The 22,300-nt window shown below is 44.3% G+C and overlaps 1 protein-coding gene across 3 annotated transcripts; it reads left to right on the top strand.

Moving 5' to 3' along the window:
* Positions 1-13,615: 13,615 nt before the first annotated feature.
* Positions 13,616-20,742, top strand: LOC125512184 (probable LRR receptor-like serine/threonine-protein kinase At1g53420). Of its 3 annotated transcripts, XM_048677267.1 has the most exons (7): positions 13,620-13,822; positions 14,852-15,076; positions 15,555-15,804; positions 16,204-16,426; positions 16,528-16,648; positions 19,046-19,885; positions 19,992-20,742. In XM_048677267.1, the coding sequence occupies exons 2-7, from the start codon at positions 14,909-14,911 to the stop codon at positions 20,226-20,228; spliced, it is 1,839 nt and encodes a 612-aa protein (XP_048533224.1). In that variant the 5' UTR covers positions 13,620-13,822; positions 14,852-14,908; the 3' UTR covers positions 20,229-20,742. The 3 variants fall into 3 exon arrangements, with proteins under 3 accessions (XP_048533223.1, XP_048533222.1, XP_048533224.1); XM_048677265.1 differs by having other exon boundaries at positions 13,619-13,822; positions 19,046-20,742; XM_048677266.1 differs by lacking the exon at positions 14,852-15,076 and having other exon boundaries at positions 13,616-13,822; positions 19,046-20,742.
* The last annotated feature ends 1,558 nt before the right edge of the window (positions 20,743-22,300 follow it).

The following is a 22,300-nucleotide window of genomic DNA, read 5'->3' as shown; positions in this document are numbered from 1 at the left end:
TTAAGATGCTCGGATGCGCAATGCCCGTGCAAAATTTGGTGATGTTTGGACATTCGAGGAGGTCGTGCCAAAAATAACAAAATCCAGGCATGTGATGAAGTTTGAAAAAACACGAGCTATTTTTTTGTGTAGGGCTACCCGAATGTCTTCTAACACTGAAATTGTACACCCTCCTAGTGTACTCGAGCGTCTTTGGTTTGAAAAATGCCAGATTCTTTGGAATTGTTTTACTATCTTTTTTAAAATTTACTATTCACCAGGTGCGGATGAGCCAAGCTCAGACTTGAATTATCGCACGGTACATTGCATAACACTACGACGTTAGTAAGTTCTCCTCCCCTCTCCCGTGAATCCCTAGGAGGTAGGGTGGCGGCGCCGTTCTATCTCTTTCCCGGCAAGATCATGGGCACCTATTCCTTAGCCCATGATTCAGCGATGGGAGAGAGGATGGACACGACAGTTTTTAGATCAGTGATGGTAGGGTGAGATTTTTGGTTTCGGTCATCAGTGGTGAGCGATGACGCCGTCGGTAGCATGGAATAAGTCCTTCCCGCCTTGTCATTGGTTTCATCGTGCTTTTTTGCTTGGCTGAGAAAGGTATGGTGGGTGGTGTGTTCCCAGATCTCGGTCTCCGGGTCAGGATTTTCCTTATGCAGGTTTGTCTTGGTGGTGTTGTCCTTCGGACAAGATGGCACGGATGTCTTTGTCCTTCGGCTCCAGTTCCTACCAACAAAGATTGGCCAGCTTCGGCCTCGTCGGAGAGCGTGCGATAGTTGTGTTTGCCAACACTAGTAGAAAAGGGGGCAAAGGTTCAGGCCGGGTCAGCCCATTAGTCCCGGTTCAGTCCAGAACCGGGACCCATGGGGGCATTGGACCCGATTCGTGAGCCCAGGGGGCCGGCCGGGCCACGTGGGCCATTGGTCCCGGTTCGTCTGGACCTTTTGGTCCCGGTTGTGGCCCATCACCATTGGTCCCGGTTGGTGGCATGAACCGGGACTAACCCTTTAGTCCCGGTTCATGCCACCAACCGGGACCAATGAGGTGCCTATATATACCCCCTCGCGTAAGAGCAGAGCACACTGCTCTATTTTTTCTGGCCGCTGAGGGGAGAGGGCTTGGTGGTGCTCTAGCTCACCTCCTATGCACACAAGGTGTTCGATGGAATGCCCGAGCCACACTACTTAAGCTTTCTCCTTTCCAAGCTCGACATTCAAGCTCAATTTTCCTCAATATTTGTCTAGGTTTAGCGGTCCGTCACGCCCCGTCCCCGTCTTCACCACCGTCGATCACCCGCGCCGATCTCATCGCCGGCACCACCGTGGTGAGCCTCTTGTTCTTATCTTCTTTCTGAAAGGAAAAATATTCTTACTTGTATGTTTAGATAGAAACTTGTATTATTTTCTTACTTTTATTATTGCATCTTATATAGTGCGATGGTTTTGGTATCCGCCCCCGTCGGCCCTCGTCCTGTCTATGATTCGGATGTGGTATATATTATCTTTATAACTATTGGTTCATTTGTTGTTTATGAAAATTATGCCGACCAACATGACATAGATTTTATTTATCTAGGAGGTATGTGAACCGGAAATTCCAACCGACCCTATTGTCGAGAGGTTAAATTTAGTTCAAGAAGAAAACAATTTCTTGAAGGAAAAAATTGAGAAGGAGAAGATGATATTGGAGTTGCATGTTGCGGATGTCGTCGATGATCACAAGATCAAGATGGATGCAATGCGCTTGAAGATTAGAAAGATTAGAAAATATGCCATTCATACCGAAGCTTGGTATCATTATGCCGTTGGATCAATTGTAACCTTGGTTGCGCTTATGATCGCATTTGTTTTCACATTGAAATGTTTTACATAGTTTCAATGTATGGTTTAATTAATTAGATGCTCTGGAGAGCTATATGTTGTTAGATGAGAACTATGTATGTACTTTGGTTTTAATGTGATGATGAACTTCTATTAATTTGGTCACTTAATTATCTATTCATGATGTTTTGTAATGGTTTTTGACACACTTAATTATATATAATGCACGCAGATGAACCAGCAATGGATGTACGGTGACAGACACACCTCCGAGTACATTAAGGGCGTGCATAAGTTTCTCGAAGCGGCTGAGGTAAACAAGCAGAATGGTTTTATGTCTTGTCCATGCACTAAATGTGGGAATACGATGTCTTACTCTAACCGGAAAATCCTTCACACCCACCTGCTTTACAAGGGTTTCATGCCACACTATAATGTTTGGACGAGGCACGGAGAAATAGGGGTTATGATGGAAGACGGCGAAAAAGAAGAGTACGATGACAACTATGTGCCCCCTGAATACGGTGATGCTGCAACGGGGGAGCTGGTGAAGATCAAGAGGAACCAGACGATGTGCCCAATGATGCTGCAACGGGTGAAGCTGCTGAAGATCAAGAGGAACCAGTCGATGTGCCTGATGACGATGATCTCCAGCAGGTCATTATCGATGCAAGGACGCAATGCGAAAGTCAAAAGGAGAAGCTGAAGTTCGATCGCATGTTAGAGGATCACAAAAAAGGGTTGTACCCCAATTGCGAAGATGGCAACACAAAGCTCGATACCATACTAGAATTGTTGCAGTGGAAGGCAGAGAATGTTGTGCCTGACAAAGAATTTGAGAAGCTACTGAAAATACTGAAGAAGAAGAAGCTTCCAAAGGATAACGAATTGCCCGACAGTACATACACAGCAAAGAAGGTCGTATGCCCTCTAGGATTGGAGGTGCAGAAGATACATGCATGCCCTAATGACTGCATCCTCTACCGCGGTGCATACAAGGATCTGAACGCATGCCCGGTATGCGGTGCATTGCGGTATAAGATCAGACGAGATGACCCTGATGATGTTGACGGCGAGCCCCCCAGGAAGAGGGTTCCTGCGAAGGTGATGTGGTATGCTCCTATAATACCACGGTTGAAACGTCTGTTCAGAAACGAAGAGCATGCCAGGTTGATGCGATGGCACAGTGAGGACCGTAAGAAAGACGGGAAGTTGAGAGCACCCGCTGACGGGTCGCAGTGGAGAAAAATCGAGAGAAAGTACTGGGATGAGTTTGCAAAGGACCCAAGGAACGTATGGTTTGCTTTAAGCGCGGATGGCATTAATCCTTTCGGGGAGCAGAGCAGCAATCACAACACCTGGCCCGTGACTCTATGTATGTATAACCTTCCTCCTTGGATGTGCATGAAGCGGAAGTTCATTATGATGCTAGTTCTCATCCAAGGCCCTAAGCAACCCGGCAACGACATTGATGTGTACATTAGGCCATTAGTTGAAGAACTTTTACAGCTGTGGAATGGAAACGGTGTACGTATGTGGGATGAGCACAGACATGAGGAATTTAACCTAAAGGCGTTGCTGTTCGTGACCATCAACGATTGGTCCGCTCTCAGTAACCTTTCAGGACAGACAAACAAGGGATATCACGCATGCACGCACTGTTTAGATGACACTGAAAGTATATACCTGGACAAATGCAGAAAGAATGTGTACCTGGGCCATCGTCGATTTCTTCCAACCAAACATCAATGTCGAAAGAAAGGCAAGCATTTCAAAGGCGAGGCAGATCACCGGAAGAAACCCGCCATGCATGCCGGTGATCACGTACTTGCTATGGTCAATGATTTGCACATAATCTTTGGAAAGGGTCCCGGCGCACTAGCTGTTCCGAATGACGCCGAGGGACACGCACCCATGTGGAAGAAGAAATCTATATTTTGGGACCTACCCTACTGGAAAGACCTAGAGGTCCGCTCTTCAATCGATGTGATGCACGTGACGAAGAACCTTTGCATGAACCTGCTACGCTTCTTGGGCGTGTATGGAAAGACAAAAGATACACCTGAGGCACGGGAGGACCTACAACGTTTGCACGAAAAAGACGGCATGCCTCCGAAGCAGTATGAAGGTCCTGCCAGCTACGCTCTTACGAAAGAAGAGAAAGAAATCTTCTTTGAATGCCTGCTTAGTATGAAGGTCCCGACTGGCTTCTCGTCAAATATAAAGGGAATAATAAATATGCCAGAGAAAAAGTTCCAGAACCTAAAGTCTCATGACTGCCACGTGATTATGACGCAACTGCTTCCGGTTGCATTGAGGGGGCTTCTACCGGAAAACGTCCGATTAGCCATTGTGAAGCTATGTGCATTCCTCAATGCAATCCCTCAGAAGGTGATCGATCCATAAATCGTACCAAGGCTAAGGAGTGATGTGGCGCAATGTCTTGTCAGTTTCGAGCTCGTGTTCCCACCATCCTTATTCAATATCATGACGCACGTCCTAGTTCATCTAGTCGATGAGATTGTCATTCTGGGGCCCGTATTTCTACACAATATGTTCCCCTTTGATAGGTTCATGGGAGTCCTAAAGAAATATGTCCATAACCGCGCTAGGCCAGAAGGAAGCATCTCCATGGGCCATCAAACTGAGGATGTCATCGGGTTTTGTGTTGACTTCATTCCTGGCCTTAAGAAGATAGGTCTCCCTAAATCGCGGTATGAGGGGAGACTGACTGGAAAAGGCACGCTTGGAAGGGACTCAATAATATGCAGGGACGGATATTCTTGGTCTCAAGCACACTACATAGTTCTACAGAACTCTACCTTGGTGACCCCGTATGTCGATGAACACAAGAACAGTCTGCGCTCCAAACACCCGGAGTAGTGTGACGAATGGATTACATGTGAACACATCAGGACTTTCAGCAGTTGGTTGGAAACACGTCTCAGAGGTGACAACACTGTTTGTGATGAGATGTACTTGTTGTCCAGGGGACCATCTTGACTGTATTGATTTACAAAGGATACGAGATAAAGGGAATACATTTTACATGATTGACTAAGATCAAAAGAGCACCAACCAAAACAGCGGTGTCTGCTTTGATGCAACAACCGAGAGGGGAAAGGACACATATTATGTTTACATAGTGGACATATGGGAACTTGACTACGGACATGATTTTAAGGTCCCTTTGTTTAAGTGCAAATGGGTCAATCTGTCAGGAGGCGGGGTACAAGTAGACCCATAGTACAGAATGACAACAGTGGATCTGAAAAATCTTGGGTACACTGACGAACCATTCGTCCTAGCAATGATGTGGCACAGGTTATCTATGTGAAGAACATGTCTACCAGACCAAGAAAAAGAAAAGATAAGGAAGCGAATACATCATACGATGAGCCAAAGCGCCACATAGTTCTTTCAGGAAAAAGGGACATCATGGGAGTGGAGGGCAAGACAGACATGTCTGAAGATTATGAAAAGTTTCATGAAATTCCTCTCTTCAAAGTCAAGGATGACCCAAGCATCGTGATAAACGATGAAGATTATCCATGGTTACGGCGCAATAAGCAAATGACACAAGCGAAGAAGAAGTGAAGACTTTCTCCCGCAACTATTATGATGATACCATGCCAACTTTGTAACAGACGAGTATGATACCATTGTCCGTTTTGTACATGCACATGCTATGTGGGTGAAATTATGATACCATGCCAACTTTCAACTTTTTCAGAGTTCATTTGAAATGCTTTAATGTCTTATGGTTCGGGCCTCGTAATACCATTAATCCCGGTTCGCTCCTTATCAACTATGTTCTCACCAAGAACACTCTCAAGAGGGCAGCCACGTGGACCATTGGTCCCGGTTCGTCTAGACCTTTTGGTCCCGGTTCCACGCACGAACCGGGACCAATGCGCCTCGCCCCTGGTCCATGACCATTAGTCCCGGTTTGTGCCACAAACCGGGACTAAAGGCTTGGTCCTTGTTGCGGTCAGAGTTTAGTCCCACCTCGCCAACCAAAGGGCGCTCACACCGGTTTATAAGCCCGTCCCTCTCTGCCTTGTTGAGCTCCTCTCAAAGTGAAAATAGATGCCTATATACAGGGAATTTGACCTAAATTCATAGTGAATTTCTCTGAAATTCATAGAAATTTATTATGAATTTAGGTTAAATTTTCTCTATAGGCGCATCTATGTTCATTTTTTTAGTAAAGTTAATCATAAACTTGTGATTCACACAAATTTCAAACAATTCAAATTTTAACTATTCAAATTTGAAAACTAATGACACTAACAGAAAGTTTATAATTTTTCTAAAACTAATGGCACTAACAGAAAGTTTATAATTTTGCTGACCTAAAAGCAAAAAAGAATTAAAAAATAAAGCAAAAAACAAAAGAAAATAAATAATACAGAAAACAAAACAAAAAAACTGGAAAAAAATAAAAATAGCAACAATAAGTATTTTGTTGTAACTAGAAACAAAATAAAATAAATAAAGCAACAAAGAAATAAAAAAAACAAAAAAAGTGTTTCCAAATTTGAAAACTAATGGCACTAACAGAAAGTTTATAATTTTTCTAAAACTAAAAGCAAAAAGAAATAAAAAAATAAAGCAAAAAAAAGAAAATAAATAATGCAGAAAACAAAACAAAAAAATGGAAAAAATAAAAATAGCAACAATAAGTATTTTGTTGTAAGTAGAAATAAAATAAAATAAATAAAGCAACAAAGAAAACAAAAAAACAAAAAGTGTTTTCAAATTTGAAAACTAATGGCACTAATAAAAAGTTTATAATTTTTCTAAAACTAAAAGCAAAAAAAAAATTAAGAATCAAAAGAAAATAAATAATTCAAAAAACAAAACAAGTACTGGAAAAAATAAAAAATGCCACCTATTGGGCCACACGGCCTACATACAACTAGAAACCCATTTGTACATGGGCCAGGATGCAGGCCCGCAGGCCCAATAGGCCCAACAAGGCGGTGACAAGGGTAGGCAAGTACTGCCTACATATTAGAGAGGAGCTCAACACCTGAGCCACAACGCAGCTTATAAACAAGTGCTAAGCTCTCTCAGCTAGCGAGGTGGGACTAAATTTCCCACCGCACCGCGCCAGGGCAAGGCCTTTGGTCCCGGTTGGTGCCACCAAACGGGACCAAAGGTCTCTTTTTAGCAGCCCAAAGGGCGGGAAGTGGCGGCCTTTGGTCCCGGTTGGTGGCACCAACCGGGACTAAAGGGGGGCATTAGTCCCGGTTGGTGCTACGAACCGAGACCAAAGCCTTTGCTATATAAGCAACACTTGAGAAATTTTCTGATTTCCCTCGCCAGTTGCCCCCGACGACGCCGACCTCCTCGACGCCGCCAGGCTGCCGTGCTCGCTGTCGCCGCCCGCTCCTCGTCGTCGTCGCCCCGCGCCCCTCATCGCCGTCTCCCCGCGCCCCTCGTCGCCGTTGCCCTGCCCCTGCCCTGTCCCGCCCCCGCACGCCGGCGCCCTCGCCACCCCCGCCGTCGCCTCGAGCTCCCCTGCTCGCGCGCGCCGCCCCGGCTCCCCGAGGCCCTGCCCCGTGCTCGCCGTCGCCGCGCTCGCTCCTCGTCGCCGTCGCCCTGCCCCTGCCCCGTCCCCCCCCCGCGCCGGCGCCCTCGCCTGCCCCCGCTGTGAGCCGCCGTCCCGGCTCTGTATTTTTTATTTTTATTAGTTTAATTTTTTGTTCATATATATATAATGTATATGTGTATGTATGTGGCTATATGTTTTTGTTCATATGTGGCTATATGTTTTTTTATTTTTATTAGTTTAATTTTTTTGTTCATATGTGATGTATATGTGTGTATGTGGCTATAATGTATATGTGTATGTGATGTATATGTGTGTGTGGCTAGAATATGCTAAATATATATGTCAATTTTTTTTGTTCATAGAAAGTTTTTTGTTCATATATAGAAAAGTTTTATATATGCAAAAGTTACAATTCTAGAAAAGTTTTATATATCTAACTAGGAAGGGAAGAAGAAGAAAAAGAAGGATAGGAAAGAAGAAAATGAGAAGAGGAAAGAAAGAAGAAGAGGAGAGGAAGAAGAGGAGAAATAAATAAGAAGAGGAAAAAAGAAGAAAAAGAAGAGTAGAATTTCTTCTTCTCCTCTATTCCTTTCTTCTTCTCCTCTTTTTTTTCTTTGATCTTCTCCTCTATTCCTTTCTTCTTCTCCTCTTTTTATTTCTTCTTCGTTTTCTTATGTTTTATCGGGTCTGTCGTCGTCGATATACCCCTCCCGATAACTTCAACACGATGGGGGGGGGTCGATATGCCCCCTCCCCGATAATATTATTTTCCCATGTACGTATGTCATGTCGATATAAACTCCCGATAACTTCAACGCGTGGGGGGGGGGTCGATATACCCCCTCCCGATAACTTCAACACAAGGGGGGTCGATATACCCCTCCCGATAACTTCAACACGTACGAGGGGGGTCGATATACCCCCTCCCCGATAATACTATTTTTCCATGTACGTATGTCGTGTCGATATAAACTCCCGATAACTTCAACACGTGGGGGGGTCGATATACCCCCTCCCGATAACTTCAACACGAGGGGGGTGTCGATATACCCCCTCCCGATAACTTCAACACGTGGGGGGGTCGATATACCCCCTCCCCGATAACATTATTTTCCCGTGTATGTATGTCGTCGTTGTCGATATTACCCCCTCCTTGAAGCATTCTCAAGGCCACCCCAAACCCTTGAAGCATTGTCGAGGCCACCCCAAACCCTAGAGAAGCAGCGTCAAGGCCACTAATTAATATGATTCTTTACTGTGATTAGCTAGCTACTTCTACGTTTGCCACTAATATATCCATCTGTCATGTTTGAATAATAATTGCCATGTTTTAAATATTTGTAGAAACTATGGACACCCCCCGAGACGAAGCACAAGAAGCGTTGTTGGGGGACATAATCGCACAAGGAAGTGATGCTGTCTGCTCGTTGTTTCTCAACGACACCGATGGTCTGGAAGGACGGGGTGAAGAAGCAGCTGGCTATGATTATGATGGCTCCGATGACCCAATGCCGGTGCAAGAAGGAGACCGTGAGGACGGCTCCGGTGACCCAATGACGGTGCAAGAAGGAGACCGTGATGACGGCTCCGGTGACCGAACTGAGTCCGGCCAGGTATATATATTAGTTAAGCCTGTGCTGACTAGCTAATTGATGCATTCATTGTTTTGGTATGTACACATATTAATTAACTCTCGTCTTTCTTCTTTTTTCTAGCCCTCCGGATCGAGCACAACTTCGGTAAAGAGACGAGGCCCGAAGAAAAAGTTGAGCTCGGATGAAAGGTTTGAGATCATAGCAATTGCGCGCAACGGCCAACCGATTGAACCCATCCGGACAAAGAACGCATTTGTTGCTCAGAGCGGGGTTCTGGTTAGGGACAAGATCCCGATCAGCATCCAGCAATGGTTAAAGCCGGCTAAAGAAGACCCTAAGGTGTCTTATGTCAATGATATGCAGAAAAATGATCTTTGGACTGAGCTGAAGTCAAATTTCACCCTACCGCCAGAGGATGATCCTGAGAAGCCAGTTAAAGAGCAATTAATCAAGTCTTTTGCTCTTAAGAAGATGGCAGACCTATTCAGCAGGTGGAAGAATGAGCTGAAAAGGTTTGTCGACAAAGAAGAGACACCAAAATTCAAGGCCAAATATGAGAAGATCAGAGATCACTGGCCCGCATTTGTGGCCCACAAGACATCGGAAAAGAGTAAGAAGATGTCGATGACAAACAAGCAAAATGCTGCGAAGAAGAAGCTTCACCATCGCACGGGGTCAGGTGGCTACCTCAAAGCCCGGCCTAAGTGGGCCAAGGCTGAGAATGATCTGGTAGATAAAGGGATCGAACCAGAGACAATGAACTGGCCAGACCGTTGCCGGACTTGATTCTTCGGGGCTGGCGGAACCTTGGACCCTGTATCAGGGGAGTGCCTTTGGACGGACAAGCAAATGAAAATACTAGTCAAGAGGCTTCAACACTATATCGATGCAGCGCAGCAAGGGACGTTCGTTCCAGACAGAGAGAACGGCGAGCTCACAATGGCCCTCGGGAATCCTGTGCACCCTGGACAGACACGAGGCACGCCAGGCTCCGTTCCGTGGAAGGCTGGTTTTCCGGACGCAGGCGGTTACAAATGCCAGGAGAGGAGGAAAAAAGTGCAGCAGACCCAACTGCAGGCGCTGCACGCAAGGGTACAAGCGATAGAGGAACGAGAAGCAAATCGCAGCAAACGAACTGCCGAAGCTACCCCGCCATCTCGGCGGAGAAGTAGCGTGGCTTCCATCGAGCTGCTTCAGCCGGAGCATGTCTTGACGGCTCCTGCCAGCTATCCCGTGGATGCTATCACGGAGTCTCAAAATTGCCACCTTATGACGCAATGGATGAATTTGAAGGTCAAGGCGGCTGTTGGCTCTGTTTTTCCTACTGAACCAGGCGCAACTTTTCGCTGCCGGCCGATTCCAGAAGGATATGCTAGGGTGATGGTGGATAAAATAACGGAGGGATTTGAGGACCTCCAGCTTGACCACCCTACCGGTGAAGGGGAGACTCGGCTCGGTTCTGCTCTGAAGACTCCATGCCTATGGCGGAAGGAGCTCATCAACCTTCCGAACTGGACGCCTCCGCCTCCTCCTCCTTCTCCGGCGAGTCAAGGCACTCCGCCTCCTCCACCGCCTCCTCCTCCGGTGAGTGACGATCAGGGCACTCGGCCTCCTTCTCCAACGCGTGGTGGCACTCCGCCTGCGCCGGCGTGCTCGAGCAGCCAGCCTCCTCCTTCTCCGCCTCGTCAGCAAGGGCGGAAGAGACCCGCCGCCGCTCGGCTGCTCCGGCGCGTCGTAGTCCTTCTCCTCCGCCTCGTAAGCAAGGAAAGAAGACAGCCGCTCCGTTTGCTCTGCCGGCGTCTAGCAGTATAGCCAGAGGCGGGAGGAAATACAGATTCGGTCCTTCTCTGAAGACTCCAGAGAAATTACCACACGAGATGACCCCGGAGGAGAACGCGAAGATCGTGCGAACCGAAGTGAAGGACTGGTTTCAAGGGTTGAAAGCAAAGAAACAACCACCTCCGGAGGAGAAAGTAGATCCGGTGAAAGCGAAGCGCACTCTGGCTGCCCTGAGAAAACCACCAAAGTCCCCGCCGAAAGGCAACTATGAGCGCATTATTGGAAAGAAATTTGTCGAAGCGGAGCGGTCGGGAAGTACTGTCAGTGATCAAAGGATAAAAGAACGACGAGCTGGGAAACAAATTGCCCAGCTCGACGAACAAGCGAACCAATTGTGCCCCCCCCCCTCAAGGTGCCTAGCGACATTGTCGCTAATGATCCGAGGATGGTGCCAGGTTATAGCAATCTTGGAGATTACCTGCCCGACGATGTACATTATGATTTCTTGGAGGTGGAGGCGGTACATAGATTCGAGTACGGGAAGCCTCTCGTCAATGATGAAAGATCTCTAACAACGATGATGCGAAGATTGCATGATTGGTACTTGAAAACCTGCAGAGAGTCTGGGGGGAGGAATACTTTAACGCTGAGAGTTAGAGAGAAGCATGACCTCATTGAAATTGAACTGTTGAATTATCCATTTGAGGAGTTCTTCCAGTTTTTCAATCAAAGGGCCCTCGATAAAGCAACGGTCACCTGCTACTGTCTCTAAGTACTACTACTTCTGTCATTAAGTCTCTCTATATAGATCAGCTCTTTCATTGCATGTATTTATAATTATCCTCACTATATTATGCAGATTGAAGATCGCCAAATTGAAGAAAAGACAAGTCGGTGATATTGGGTTCATTAACACAAATCTCATAGATGCAACTGAGGTTAAATTTCATGCCAAAGATCCGAGGCCAACTTGCTACGATCGTTGGTAATAAATGAAAACAAAGATATAATACTCTTTCCTTACAACTTCAAGTGAGTGTTACTGTCTTGTGCATATTCAGTTTCCCTTATATATTAGTCCAGGTTATAGTAATGTAATTGATGAGTTATGCATGCGTGCGCAGTTTCCACTATATTCTCCTAGAGATTAAGCTTGAGCAGGAACTAGTAACCGTCTTAGACTCGAGACCAAAAGATCCCCAGGATTATGCGGACATGACTGAAATCCTCGAGAAGTAAGTTTAAATCGATCATTATCCACCATATCAGCAACTTTGTTCATTTCCTGATATCAAGTAATTGTTTTCATTGTCTGGCAGGGTTTGGAGAAAATTCACCAGAAAAGCTCCGGGACTGCCGAAGAAGCTGCAATTTAGATACCCGAAAGTAAGTACTATAGTACCATGTTCCGCACGTCTCCTAGTGATTCAAGCGCTAGTTTCATCAATACCATTTGGCATGCTTGCTTATCAGTTTGATTGACCTCTATTTCTTGTAAAGTGGTTGTGGCAGGATCAAGGGAATGATTTCTGTGGATACTATGTTTGCGAGTCCATCCGCTACACGACTTGTGAACGGGGGTACACTGAAGAACAATATGAAGTGCGTAAGCAATAATATTCACAATTTTATTGTATTACCATTATTTGTGTTGAGTTTCATTTATATATATATATATATATATATATATGTATTGACCCCCTTCTTCAAATTAGGTCTTTCGGATGCGGGATGAACTCCTACCACCAGATCGTATGCGAGCAATTCAAGTGGAATTGGCGGCATTCTTCCTTGACCACGTGATCGCTGAAGACGGAGAATACCATATGGAGCTTGACTTCGTATATAATTAGGAGATTATATTGTAAGAGATAATTATTGTATATATATAGCCGGTAGTGTCGGATAGATATACGAGAACTTATTGCTCGACCATTCTCTCGGAGAAGGAGAGGTGGTCGATATCACTTCTCTCTGTATGCATATATGTTCATGACGATCTTTTGTTTCCTTCGTTTTCTTACTAGCTAGCTAGCGTGTCTAGTCCTCTCTATACGTATGTATAGTACGTAGCGTCGACCAAGCACGGACATAAGAGAGGACACTTCTCTCTATTAATTAGCTAGCTAACACAATATATGAAACACCTAAATTAACCCCCTCCCCTTTCAAAAAAAAAAAACAAAAACCCCGATCCCTGAAATGCTGACGCGTGGATGTCTATTGGTCCCGGTTGGTGCCACCAACCGGAACCAAAGGCCCTCCTGTCTGGGTTCGGCGCACCGGCCACGTGGAGGCCCATCTGTCCCGGTTCTGGACTGAACCGGGACTAAAGGTCTAGGGCATTAGTAACGACCTTTTAATTCCGGTTCAGAAACCGGGACAAAAGGCCCTTACCAACCGGGACTAATGATGGTTTATCTACTAGTGCGACTCCGTCTAGCCGGACCTGGAACATTATACAACACCTCTCCGACACAAGTTACCTTTAGAAACCGGGTGCAGAAATTTACACATGGTGTCCGTATTACATAACATGTGCGATGCTCCAAATAATCGCACACAATTCATTTGTGCAAAGCGTTTGCCAATCAACGCACACGATTAGAAAATTTCAGTTGTGTGTGTGTGTTGTCACGACTTATCGCACACTGTCTCTTTATACCGAATTGTGTGTGCCGTATCACACATAGTTGCATCTCAAAATCGTGCCCGGTGAATGGGGCCATTGCACACGGTTTGTGATGCCTGTATCACACACGGTTTGCGATGCCTGTATCACACACGGTTTGGTCTAAGAACGTGTGATAGCTTCATAGCACCGTTCTACGGTAGTGCATTCTTCTGATATCCCCCCCCCCCCCCCCCCCCCCCCCCCCCTATCTCCTCTCAGGCCTTCTCCTCCACACAATTCCTTCCCCTTCTACATCGGGCCACGAGAATATCTAGCTACAATCAAGCGTTGACGCTGCAGGCTAGGCCATCTGGGGTCGTCGTCAGTGATCCCAGATCCAGAGCTGACTAGCCGACGGGTTCGATTTCAACAGGACTTAGTTAGTCTCCCTGCCGAGGTATGTATGTGCATGTGTTCTTAATTTCTTGAGATGGATGGCCGCTATCAACTCCCTGCTGCATATGATATGTTTCGGTTTCCTCTTAATTAATTTTGGACATCGATCCATCCTTCCTTTATGAGGTTCCTAATTTCCATGTCGGCCGTGCTAGTATAGTAGTCCAAAAACAGCTTACTAGCTAGTCCAATCAGGCTAGCTATATGAGGATCTAATGCTGCGTTGCTGAATGATTTACTTTTAGATCTCTAACAGATTCTACTTTGCAATCAGGCTAATAAAATACTCCCTCCGTTCTTAAATATAAGTCTTTCTAGAGATTCCACTACAGACTACAGATGAAGCAAATTAAGTGAATCTACACTCTACAGTACGTCTATATACATCCGTATGTAGTCCGCATTGAAATATCTAAAAAAACTTTTATTTAAGACCGGAGGGAGTAGTTGTCTTTCATGAATATACTTGAACAATAATTTTTAATTTTTGTGAAAGAACTTGAGCAACTAGCTAATAGAGGGATGAGATGCATATAAGTTGTCTTTTATGATCTATATATATCTTATATAGGCAACCCCACATCACCTTAATTACTCACATCCGTTGGATCAATATTATGTGAGCCCAGGCACCGTTGGATTCAACAGCAATCCCTTCCCCACCCTTCTTTCGTTCCAGCATTTACTCAAACTCCACTGCCAACCAACCACCTGCATATCGGTTTCCAATCCGGCTGGCTAGCTCTGTGCAAGATTAGGCATGCTTTTTGGACTTGGGATTCAAAGTCAAAGGTTTTGTTTGTTTGCGGCTAGGCACTCCAGATTACTCCACTAAACTTCATATGTTTTCTAATTATATTTCTTCATGCATAGAGGAACAGGGGCACTGCATTTTTCCAAAGTTTGTAGCTAGAGTATCTTTCTTCCATTGTAGATATATAAGATTTTCTGTTAAATTCCTGCCGCAACGCGCGGGGAATTCATCTAGTTACTTGAGTAAAAGCTAATAGCTGTCTTGTTGTCAACACAGGGATAAAAATAATAGTTATCTTGTTTGAAAAGTACTACACTCTGGTATTGATTACAAATGGATACCAAAATCAGTACTATACACAACAAGGTTGATCTAGAGCGCATGCTGCTTGATCGAAGTGCAGAGCCAACATACCTGCCGTTATCATTTTTAGAAGACATCACAAACTGTTTCTCAGAAGATCAGCAAATTGGCAGCGGTGGATTTTCTGTAGTTTATAAGGTCTGAATTACCCCTAGCTAGTAAGCTTTCTCTATTCCAGTTGTAGTTGATCAACTCGCCTGGTTGGTGACCTCGGGACTGGAGTAAAAGTCGGAACGGCGGCTCTGGATTTCTCCTATGTGCAGTGTTGGCATTGGTCGCTTGGGCGGCAGTGTCATCAACTAGTTTGGTTCGCGGCCTGAGGGAGGTGTGGAAGTCGGAGCGGCTACTCCGGAGTCCTTTGTAGTGTTGTGGGGGTGTCGTGTCCAACCACTCGGGTGGCAGAGTCGCCAGATCGGCTAATGCGTAGCCTTGGGGCTGGCGTGTGTGTGTCTCACAAATGTATTGGTTTTTGACCAGTTCTCCTTATTAACCGGTCAATTCTCTTCTTAATAAGAAGGCAGAGCTCCTCCTGGTTCCTCAAAAACTGTAAACGACATATGCACATAATAGTCAGACCACCACATGTGCACATATGTGATACACTTTGTGATTGCAGGGAATGGTGGGAAAAAAGATGGTCGCTGTGAAGAAACTATCTCAAACGATGCATGAGCATAAATTCCACAAAGAAGTTGAATGCATTATGAAGGCTAAGCACAAAAACATAGTGCGTTTGCTTGGATATTGTTCTGACACGCAAGGGAGAATTGAAGATTATGAAGGAAAGTTTGTCATGGCAGATGTTCGGAACTGGTTGCTATGCTTCGAGTACGTACCAAACGGAAGTCTCGATGAGTATATTGCTGGTATGATCACAATGTTATGTATTTATGTCTTTACTAAAGTCAATATATTGTGTTAGATATACTAGCAATTTTTTGAATAATTCAATTCATAATAAAAAGAGAATCCTGATCAAGTTACTAGATTCAGGGAAAATGTTTCTATTTTGTCAGACCAGATGCATGCAATAAAATAACAAGGTTTGAGCAAGTTAATTTTCCATCTTGTGGAAAGCAGAAGTGACCCACTATAAATTTGGGGAGGTTAATTAACTATTGAGTGTTATTCACTGCTCATTTAAGTATTTGAGAGTAGGTAGGGACATCTGAAAAAATTATTTAAAATGCTTTGCATGATCAAGCACATGTAGATTTACATTAAATTATCTCTAATATATAAAATACAAAAAAAATCCTGCACAGATGCATCTCATGGACTTGAATGGAGAGAGAGGTACCAAATAATTAAGGGAATCTGTGAGGGACTACTTCATCTTCACGAGAAGCGTATCCTCCACCTAGATCTCAAGCCTAGTAATATATTAATTGATGTTCAAATGGTACCCAAAATTGCTGATTTTGGCCTCTCAAGGTGCCTCGATAAAGACCAGACTCGGGCCTTCACTTCAAGCATATGTGGATCGCTGTAAGCCAGCCTCCTGACAGTTTTTTCTTTTCTTCTGTTTGACACATTTTCTTATATTTGTGTTCACATTCATCGATCATACTTCATAAGTCTTTTTGTAGGGGATATATGGCACCCGAATTCTTCACAGGACAAGTCACATTTGCATCAGACATATACAGTCTTGGCATTATAATTGTGGAGATACTGACAGGAGAGAAGGGGTATTTGGAAGAAAAAAATGTAAGCATAGCGTCTGCCCAATGTTAAGAATATATTTTCAAGTAAAGTACGGGTACGAGATAGCTTAATTTTGAGAATTACAAAAATGATGCATACGCGGAGTGCTACAAATGAGATCTTAATGCTAGGACATAGACCAACATGGTTTCATTAAACATGCAAGGTAGTACTCTGTAAAGAAATATAAGAGCGTTTAGATCACTACTTTAAATGAAAATGCGCTCATATATACGCAGGGAGCACTAAAGGCAGACTCATTAAGGACGCATTTGTAGCACTCCACAGTTTTATTCACATTAGTTTGCCAAAAAATTTAACTTTTGAAGAAAATGCTGAAAATGCGCTTATATATCAACACTTTGCACACGTGTAACTCTCAAAGACCTATATTTGGACTGAAATGATTGCATTTTACATTTTAAATTGTGCTGATACGGAGTTGTTTTTTAGTTTTATACACGAACAACCAACTCAGTCCCTAGCTCAAACCCATGACAACCTGTGATAAAAGACTAGTATAGAATCTGCCTTTAGGTGAGATCAATGAAATCAATCTTTATGAAGACACAAAACATATTCACAAATTATGAATTTTTTTGCAGACACACATTCATGTTTGATGTACAATCTCAAAAATTTCCAGCTGCTAATTCGAACTACACTTAGAGCAACTCCAATGGGGCGACCCATTTCGTCCGCCCTCGTCCGTTTGGGTCGGCGCGGACAAAAATGGCGGCCCAACGCACTGACCCAAACGGACGCGCGTCCGTTTTTCGTCCGCGGGCGACCCATTTCAGGCCCATTTTTGAGCCGGATTTGCGTCGGCGCGGACAGGAGACGGACGCGCGCGCGCGCCTACTCCTCTCCCCGGGACCGCCTGTCGGTGGCAGCCACAACCATTTCCCTCCCATTTCCCCCAAAAACACTCCCGCCAGCGCGCGCCCCCGGCCCCCAACCAGCTATGGAGGACGCCATCGACCTCGACCTCGACGCCGCCGCCGGCCTCGAAGTTTCCATGAGCGCAAGAAGTTTCCACCCTACCAATTTGGACAAGCGAGATGCGGCCACCAACGCCTTGATCGCAAGCGTGGACGGCATGATGAATAAGAAGGACTCAAGGGAGGAGGAGCGCCGGCGTTTCAAGGCGGAGCAAATGGATGCTTTCATGGAGATCCAAAGGAGGAGGCTTGATCTTGACGCCGAGAAGCAAGCCAAGATGTTCGAGCTCGAGGCCGAGAAGCAAGCCAAGATGCTAGAGATCGAGGCCGCCAACGCCAAGACAAAGGCGAAAGAAGTGGCTCTTGCAAGCATGATGACCGGGGTGGAGATCATGAAGGTGGATCTCAACGCCTTGTCGCCAAGGAAGAGGCCGTGGTTCGAGAAGATGCAGGCCGACATGCTCAAGTTCCAGGACGAGTGATCTATGGCGTCGAGGGCCATCTTTTTGTATGCCGGCAGGTGTGCCGGCATGACCACGGGAGCCACGATGGCGTGGTCGAACTCCAAGTCCCACCATTTTTTGTGTGCTGGCATGTGTGCCGGCCGGCTGGCGAGTGCACCAGCATGAACTGTGGTATTTTCTGAAGCCGGCATTGTATGCCGGTGCTGGCATGGTGCCGGCATGAGACATAGCCGCTGGCATGATCAGCCGCGGGCCTTTTTTTATTTAAAAGTTGAATGCGGACATGAAATGGGTCGGCGCGTTGGGCGCATTGCCGATCCAAATACAAAACTGAGCGGACGCCGGTGGGCGGCCGACCCAAACGAACAAAAAGCGGACAAATGCACCGTCCGTTTGGGTCGCCCCATTGGAGTTGCTCTTAGAGCACTGGCGGAGCATCGGCGGGACCAACAGGGGTCCCGGCCCCCTTCCATGAAAACTTTGCAGTGCTAAGCTCCTCCTTTAGCCTAAACTCCCTTCTAATTATCCGGCCTCTCTAATCTCCATAGCTCTGTTGGCCCCCCTTGGATTTAGTTCACGTTCCTCCACTGACTTAGAGAACAAAAAAAGACAAAATCAGATGAGACACCATTCACCCGAACTTGACATCATTTATGGTCGAATTTGTCTTTATTTATTCTCTAAATGTAGATCGAGTTTTGAGGTGATTATTTTGGAGTTGTAGACATACCCCACAGGTATGGTGTCAAAAAACTCAGAATTTTTCGGATTCTCTAAATATGAAATTTTGTGGTTGATCCCACGATCACACCTAAAGGGCAGATCTTATTCTAGTTTGCCCCCATGTGTTCATGTGAATTCATAACGGTTATATATGATCTTCTCTTCTAGGCTTTCCAGCGTATTTCTTTTTCTTTTCTCTTTCTGTAGTAGCTACAAATCATCTATAAGTAGAGTTCCTATCTTGATCTGAACTCACCATTGCATCTTTAAAGGTACTAGAGAATTGGATGAATCGGTTGGAGACAGCAGATCAAAGGGAGACGCAGTTGGAGCAAGTAAGAGTATGCATTACGATAGGGATAGAGTGCATGGACCCTAACCCAAAGAAGAGACCGTTTGCACATCATATAGTTAATAAGCTTGATAAAACAGTAAGTATAGTAGAATCTGGCATCGCTAGTCCATCTGCTGAGCAGCAGGTTAGATCCCTGAATGAACAACACGGTCAAAGGCAAACATTGGAGCTTTCATTTGAGTATCTCTCAAAAGATATGAACGGGCGTGCTAAAACGGAAGAACCCATGGAATTTTTGGGGGCATTCAGAGATCACTGGCGGTACGGGAAAGAACATCAGTGGTCACTACTAGGAGCTCAAGGTACGAAGCCAAATACCAGCCAACAACAAGGGGCAAGTACTTCTAGATCTAACTCTGTTGTGCTCAACAAGTTGAACATCTTCACTACAAAAGCACGCAGGAATTATACGAGGAATGGTGGGCCTATGTTGGAGAAGATAGATATGTTGAAACTTTTCAAGAAGGAGGAGCTTAAGCCAGCTATACAGGATAAGAACCGTATTGGAAGAGGTGTCTTTGAAGATGTTTACATAGGCCTTGTTGATAAGGTACCAGTCATAGTAAAGAAGCAGGTCAGTGGTGCTGTGCTACAAAATGGACAGTTTGCAAAGGAAGTAATCATGCAATCTCAAGTCCTCCACAAGAACATTGTTAGGCTCATAGGTTGTTGTGTAGAAGTTGACATCCCGATGCTAGTATATGAATATCTCTCCAAAGACACCCTCGATGACATTCTTCACAACACCAACAGCAAGATACCTCTCAATTTTGGTGTGCGTTTAAATATTGCCACAGAATCAGCACGTGGTCTAGCTTATATGCATTCAAGGCACAATATCTTACATGGTAATATTAAACCAGAAAATATACTCTTGGATGACCATTTTGTGCCAAAGATCTCACAATTTGGCATACCAAGGTCGACGGGGAGAGGCTACAAACACACGAGAACAGTCAAGGGTGACGTTGCTTATATGGACCCAATATACCTACAAACAGGCCTACTTAGCGAATACAGTGATGTCTACAGTTTTGGAATCATTATATTGGAGCTTCTTACCAGGAAGAAGGCCACACACTCTGACAATAATAGTTTAGTAAGGAATTTCCTTGAGAATCACAAGCAGAGTAGGAAATCAACTGATCTATTTGATGAAGAAATTGCAGTGATGGAAGATCTGGAGCATCTAGACGATCTGGCACAAATTGCTGTGGAATGTCTTGGCCATGACTTGGATCAAAGACCAAAAATGACAGATGTTGCAAAGCGGCTCCGCATACTGAATGAATCCCGTGGCCTATGGGAGCACAAGTCCATGCATTTACTAGTTTAGTTTAAACTTTAGACAAGATATGTGTTGCGTTGAATAAGCTTCTGATAGGTGCGTGCAATTATAGAGTGATGTGCGATGATCAATGTGTAATTTATGTATTTTGCTGCTCTGAACAAGTCTATGAATTCCTCTCCAGCAGTAAAACAAGCTAAAAGCACGCCCTCTCAGGCCTCCTTAGCCCTGTCGGCCCACTGGTAGAAAAATCTCCGTTGAATTTTCTGGTAATTTATCCTAGCTTAACTGGTCTGGATATGTGGATCCATTTATTCTTGCCCATCCATATGATGTTAGAGGAGTAGCAGTACAAGAGCTTAATTAGTATGGGCAATTATTTACTGCAGTGTGTACTGTTGAGTCTATTCATATGTGATTCATGCTGATGGAGTTCACATCACGTTGACAACAAACCATCTGTATGAATTTGCGTGGTGATGTAAACATTCCGTGAGTATACCCAACAGGCTAACAACATGAATAACTGAAACAAACCGTCCAAATTTATACGAATATGTGTTTCTGACAGAATCACTAGATCGACCAGACTCCCAGACCAATCAATCAGTGCTGCTGCCGATGCTGACTGCAAGATAGTCCAATCTGTTTCAGGTTAACACATTGCATTCTTCTGCCTTCCTTCCAAGCACAGCAAAACTGGGAAATATTCAGGCTCTACAAAATCGAGGTAAATGGAGGGAAAAATCAGGGTCGGAGAAGCTTCCTTGGGCAGAGAAAGAAAAGATGGCGACAGAGGACTCCAACCGGAGGGGAAATTGGGGGTCCATGGAAGGGCATAATAGTGGGGGTTTTTTTTTGTGAGATGGGCAGAATGGTGGTGGGAAGGGGGCCGGCTACGTCTTGCTTGACGCAAGAAAGAGTCAGCTCTCGCCCGAAGGGAGCTCACGAATGGGCCGGACCAACTAACGCGGGCAACATGGCGCCTGCCAAAATGGGGCGGCCGGCATGCGGGAGGTCACCGCGTTCTTTTTCTTTCTTTTTTTCAAGTTTTTTTTTCCTTTTGATACTTTTATTTATACTTCCAAATACTCTAAATGTATATATTACAAACAAAATTTTACATAAATTTTCTAAAAATCTTTAATAAGCATCTGAAACATGTTAATGTCTACAGAAAAAATATTTCCAATGTACACAAAAAATATACAATGTGGATGGAGAAAATAGACATCAAAAGATATAAGTTTTCAAAAATGTTAATCATGTACTTGGAAAAATGTTAACCATGTAAATAATTTTTTTCCTGATGATACAAAAATATACACCGTGTATGGACAAAGTGAACATCCAAAAATATATGTTTCAAAAAATATTAATCATGTATTTAGAAAATGTTAAATGTGTATATGTAAAATATTAAACATGTATAAAAAATGTGTCAGACTTAAACAAATATACGATGTGTATCAAGAAAAGTAGATCTCAAAACGCAATTTTGAAAAACTGTTAATCGTATATATGAAAAATGTTAAACCACAGCTTCAGAAAAAAATGTTAAACATGTATGAAAAACTGTTTTACATGTATAAAAAATGTACAATATGTATGAAAACAATAGACGTTGACACATTTTTTTGGAATAAAACGTTAATCATCTACTCTCTCCGTCTCATATTAATTGGCGCAAATAGATATATCTAGACGTATTTTAATGCCAGATACATCCATTTTAGTGTGTCTTTTTTTTTGAGAAACCATTTTAGTGTGTCTACATACATATACTTTAGCTTCAATTTATATGGGACGGAGGAAGTATTCGAAAAATGTGAAACATGTATTAAAAAATGTTCTCGACGTATTTTTTTTTACAATGTGTAGCAA

The sequence above is a fragment of the Triticum urartu genome, chromosome 6 (genome assembly GCF_003073215.2).
Source record: "Triticum urartu cultivar G1812 chromosome 6, Tu2.1, whole genome shotgun sequence".
Lineage (NCBI taxonomy): Eukaryota > Viridiplantae > Streptophyta > Magnoliopsida > Poales > Poaceae > Triticum > Triticum urartu.
Note: the sequence above shows the minus strand (reverse complement) of the source record. Positions and strands in the feature narration are given on the sequence as shown.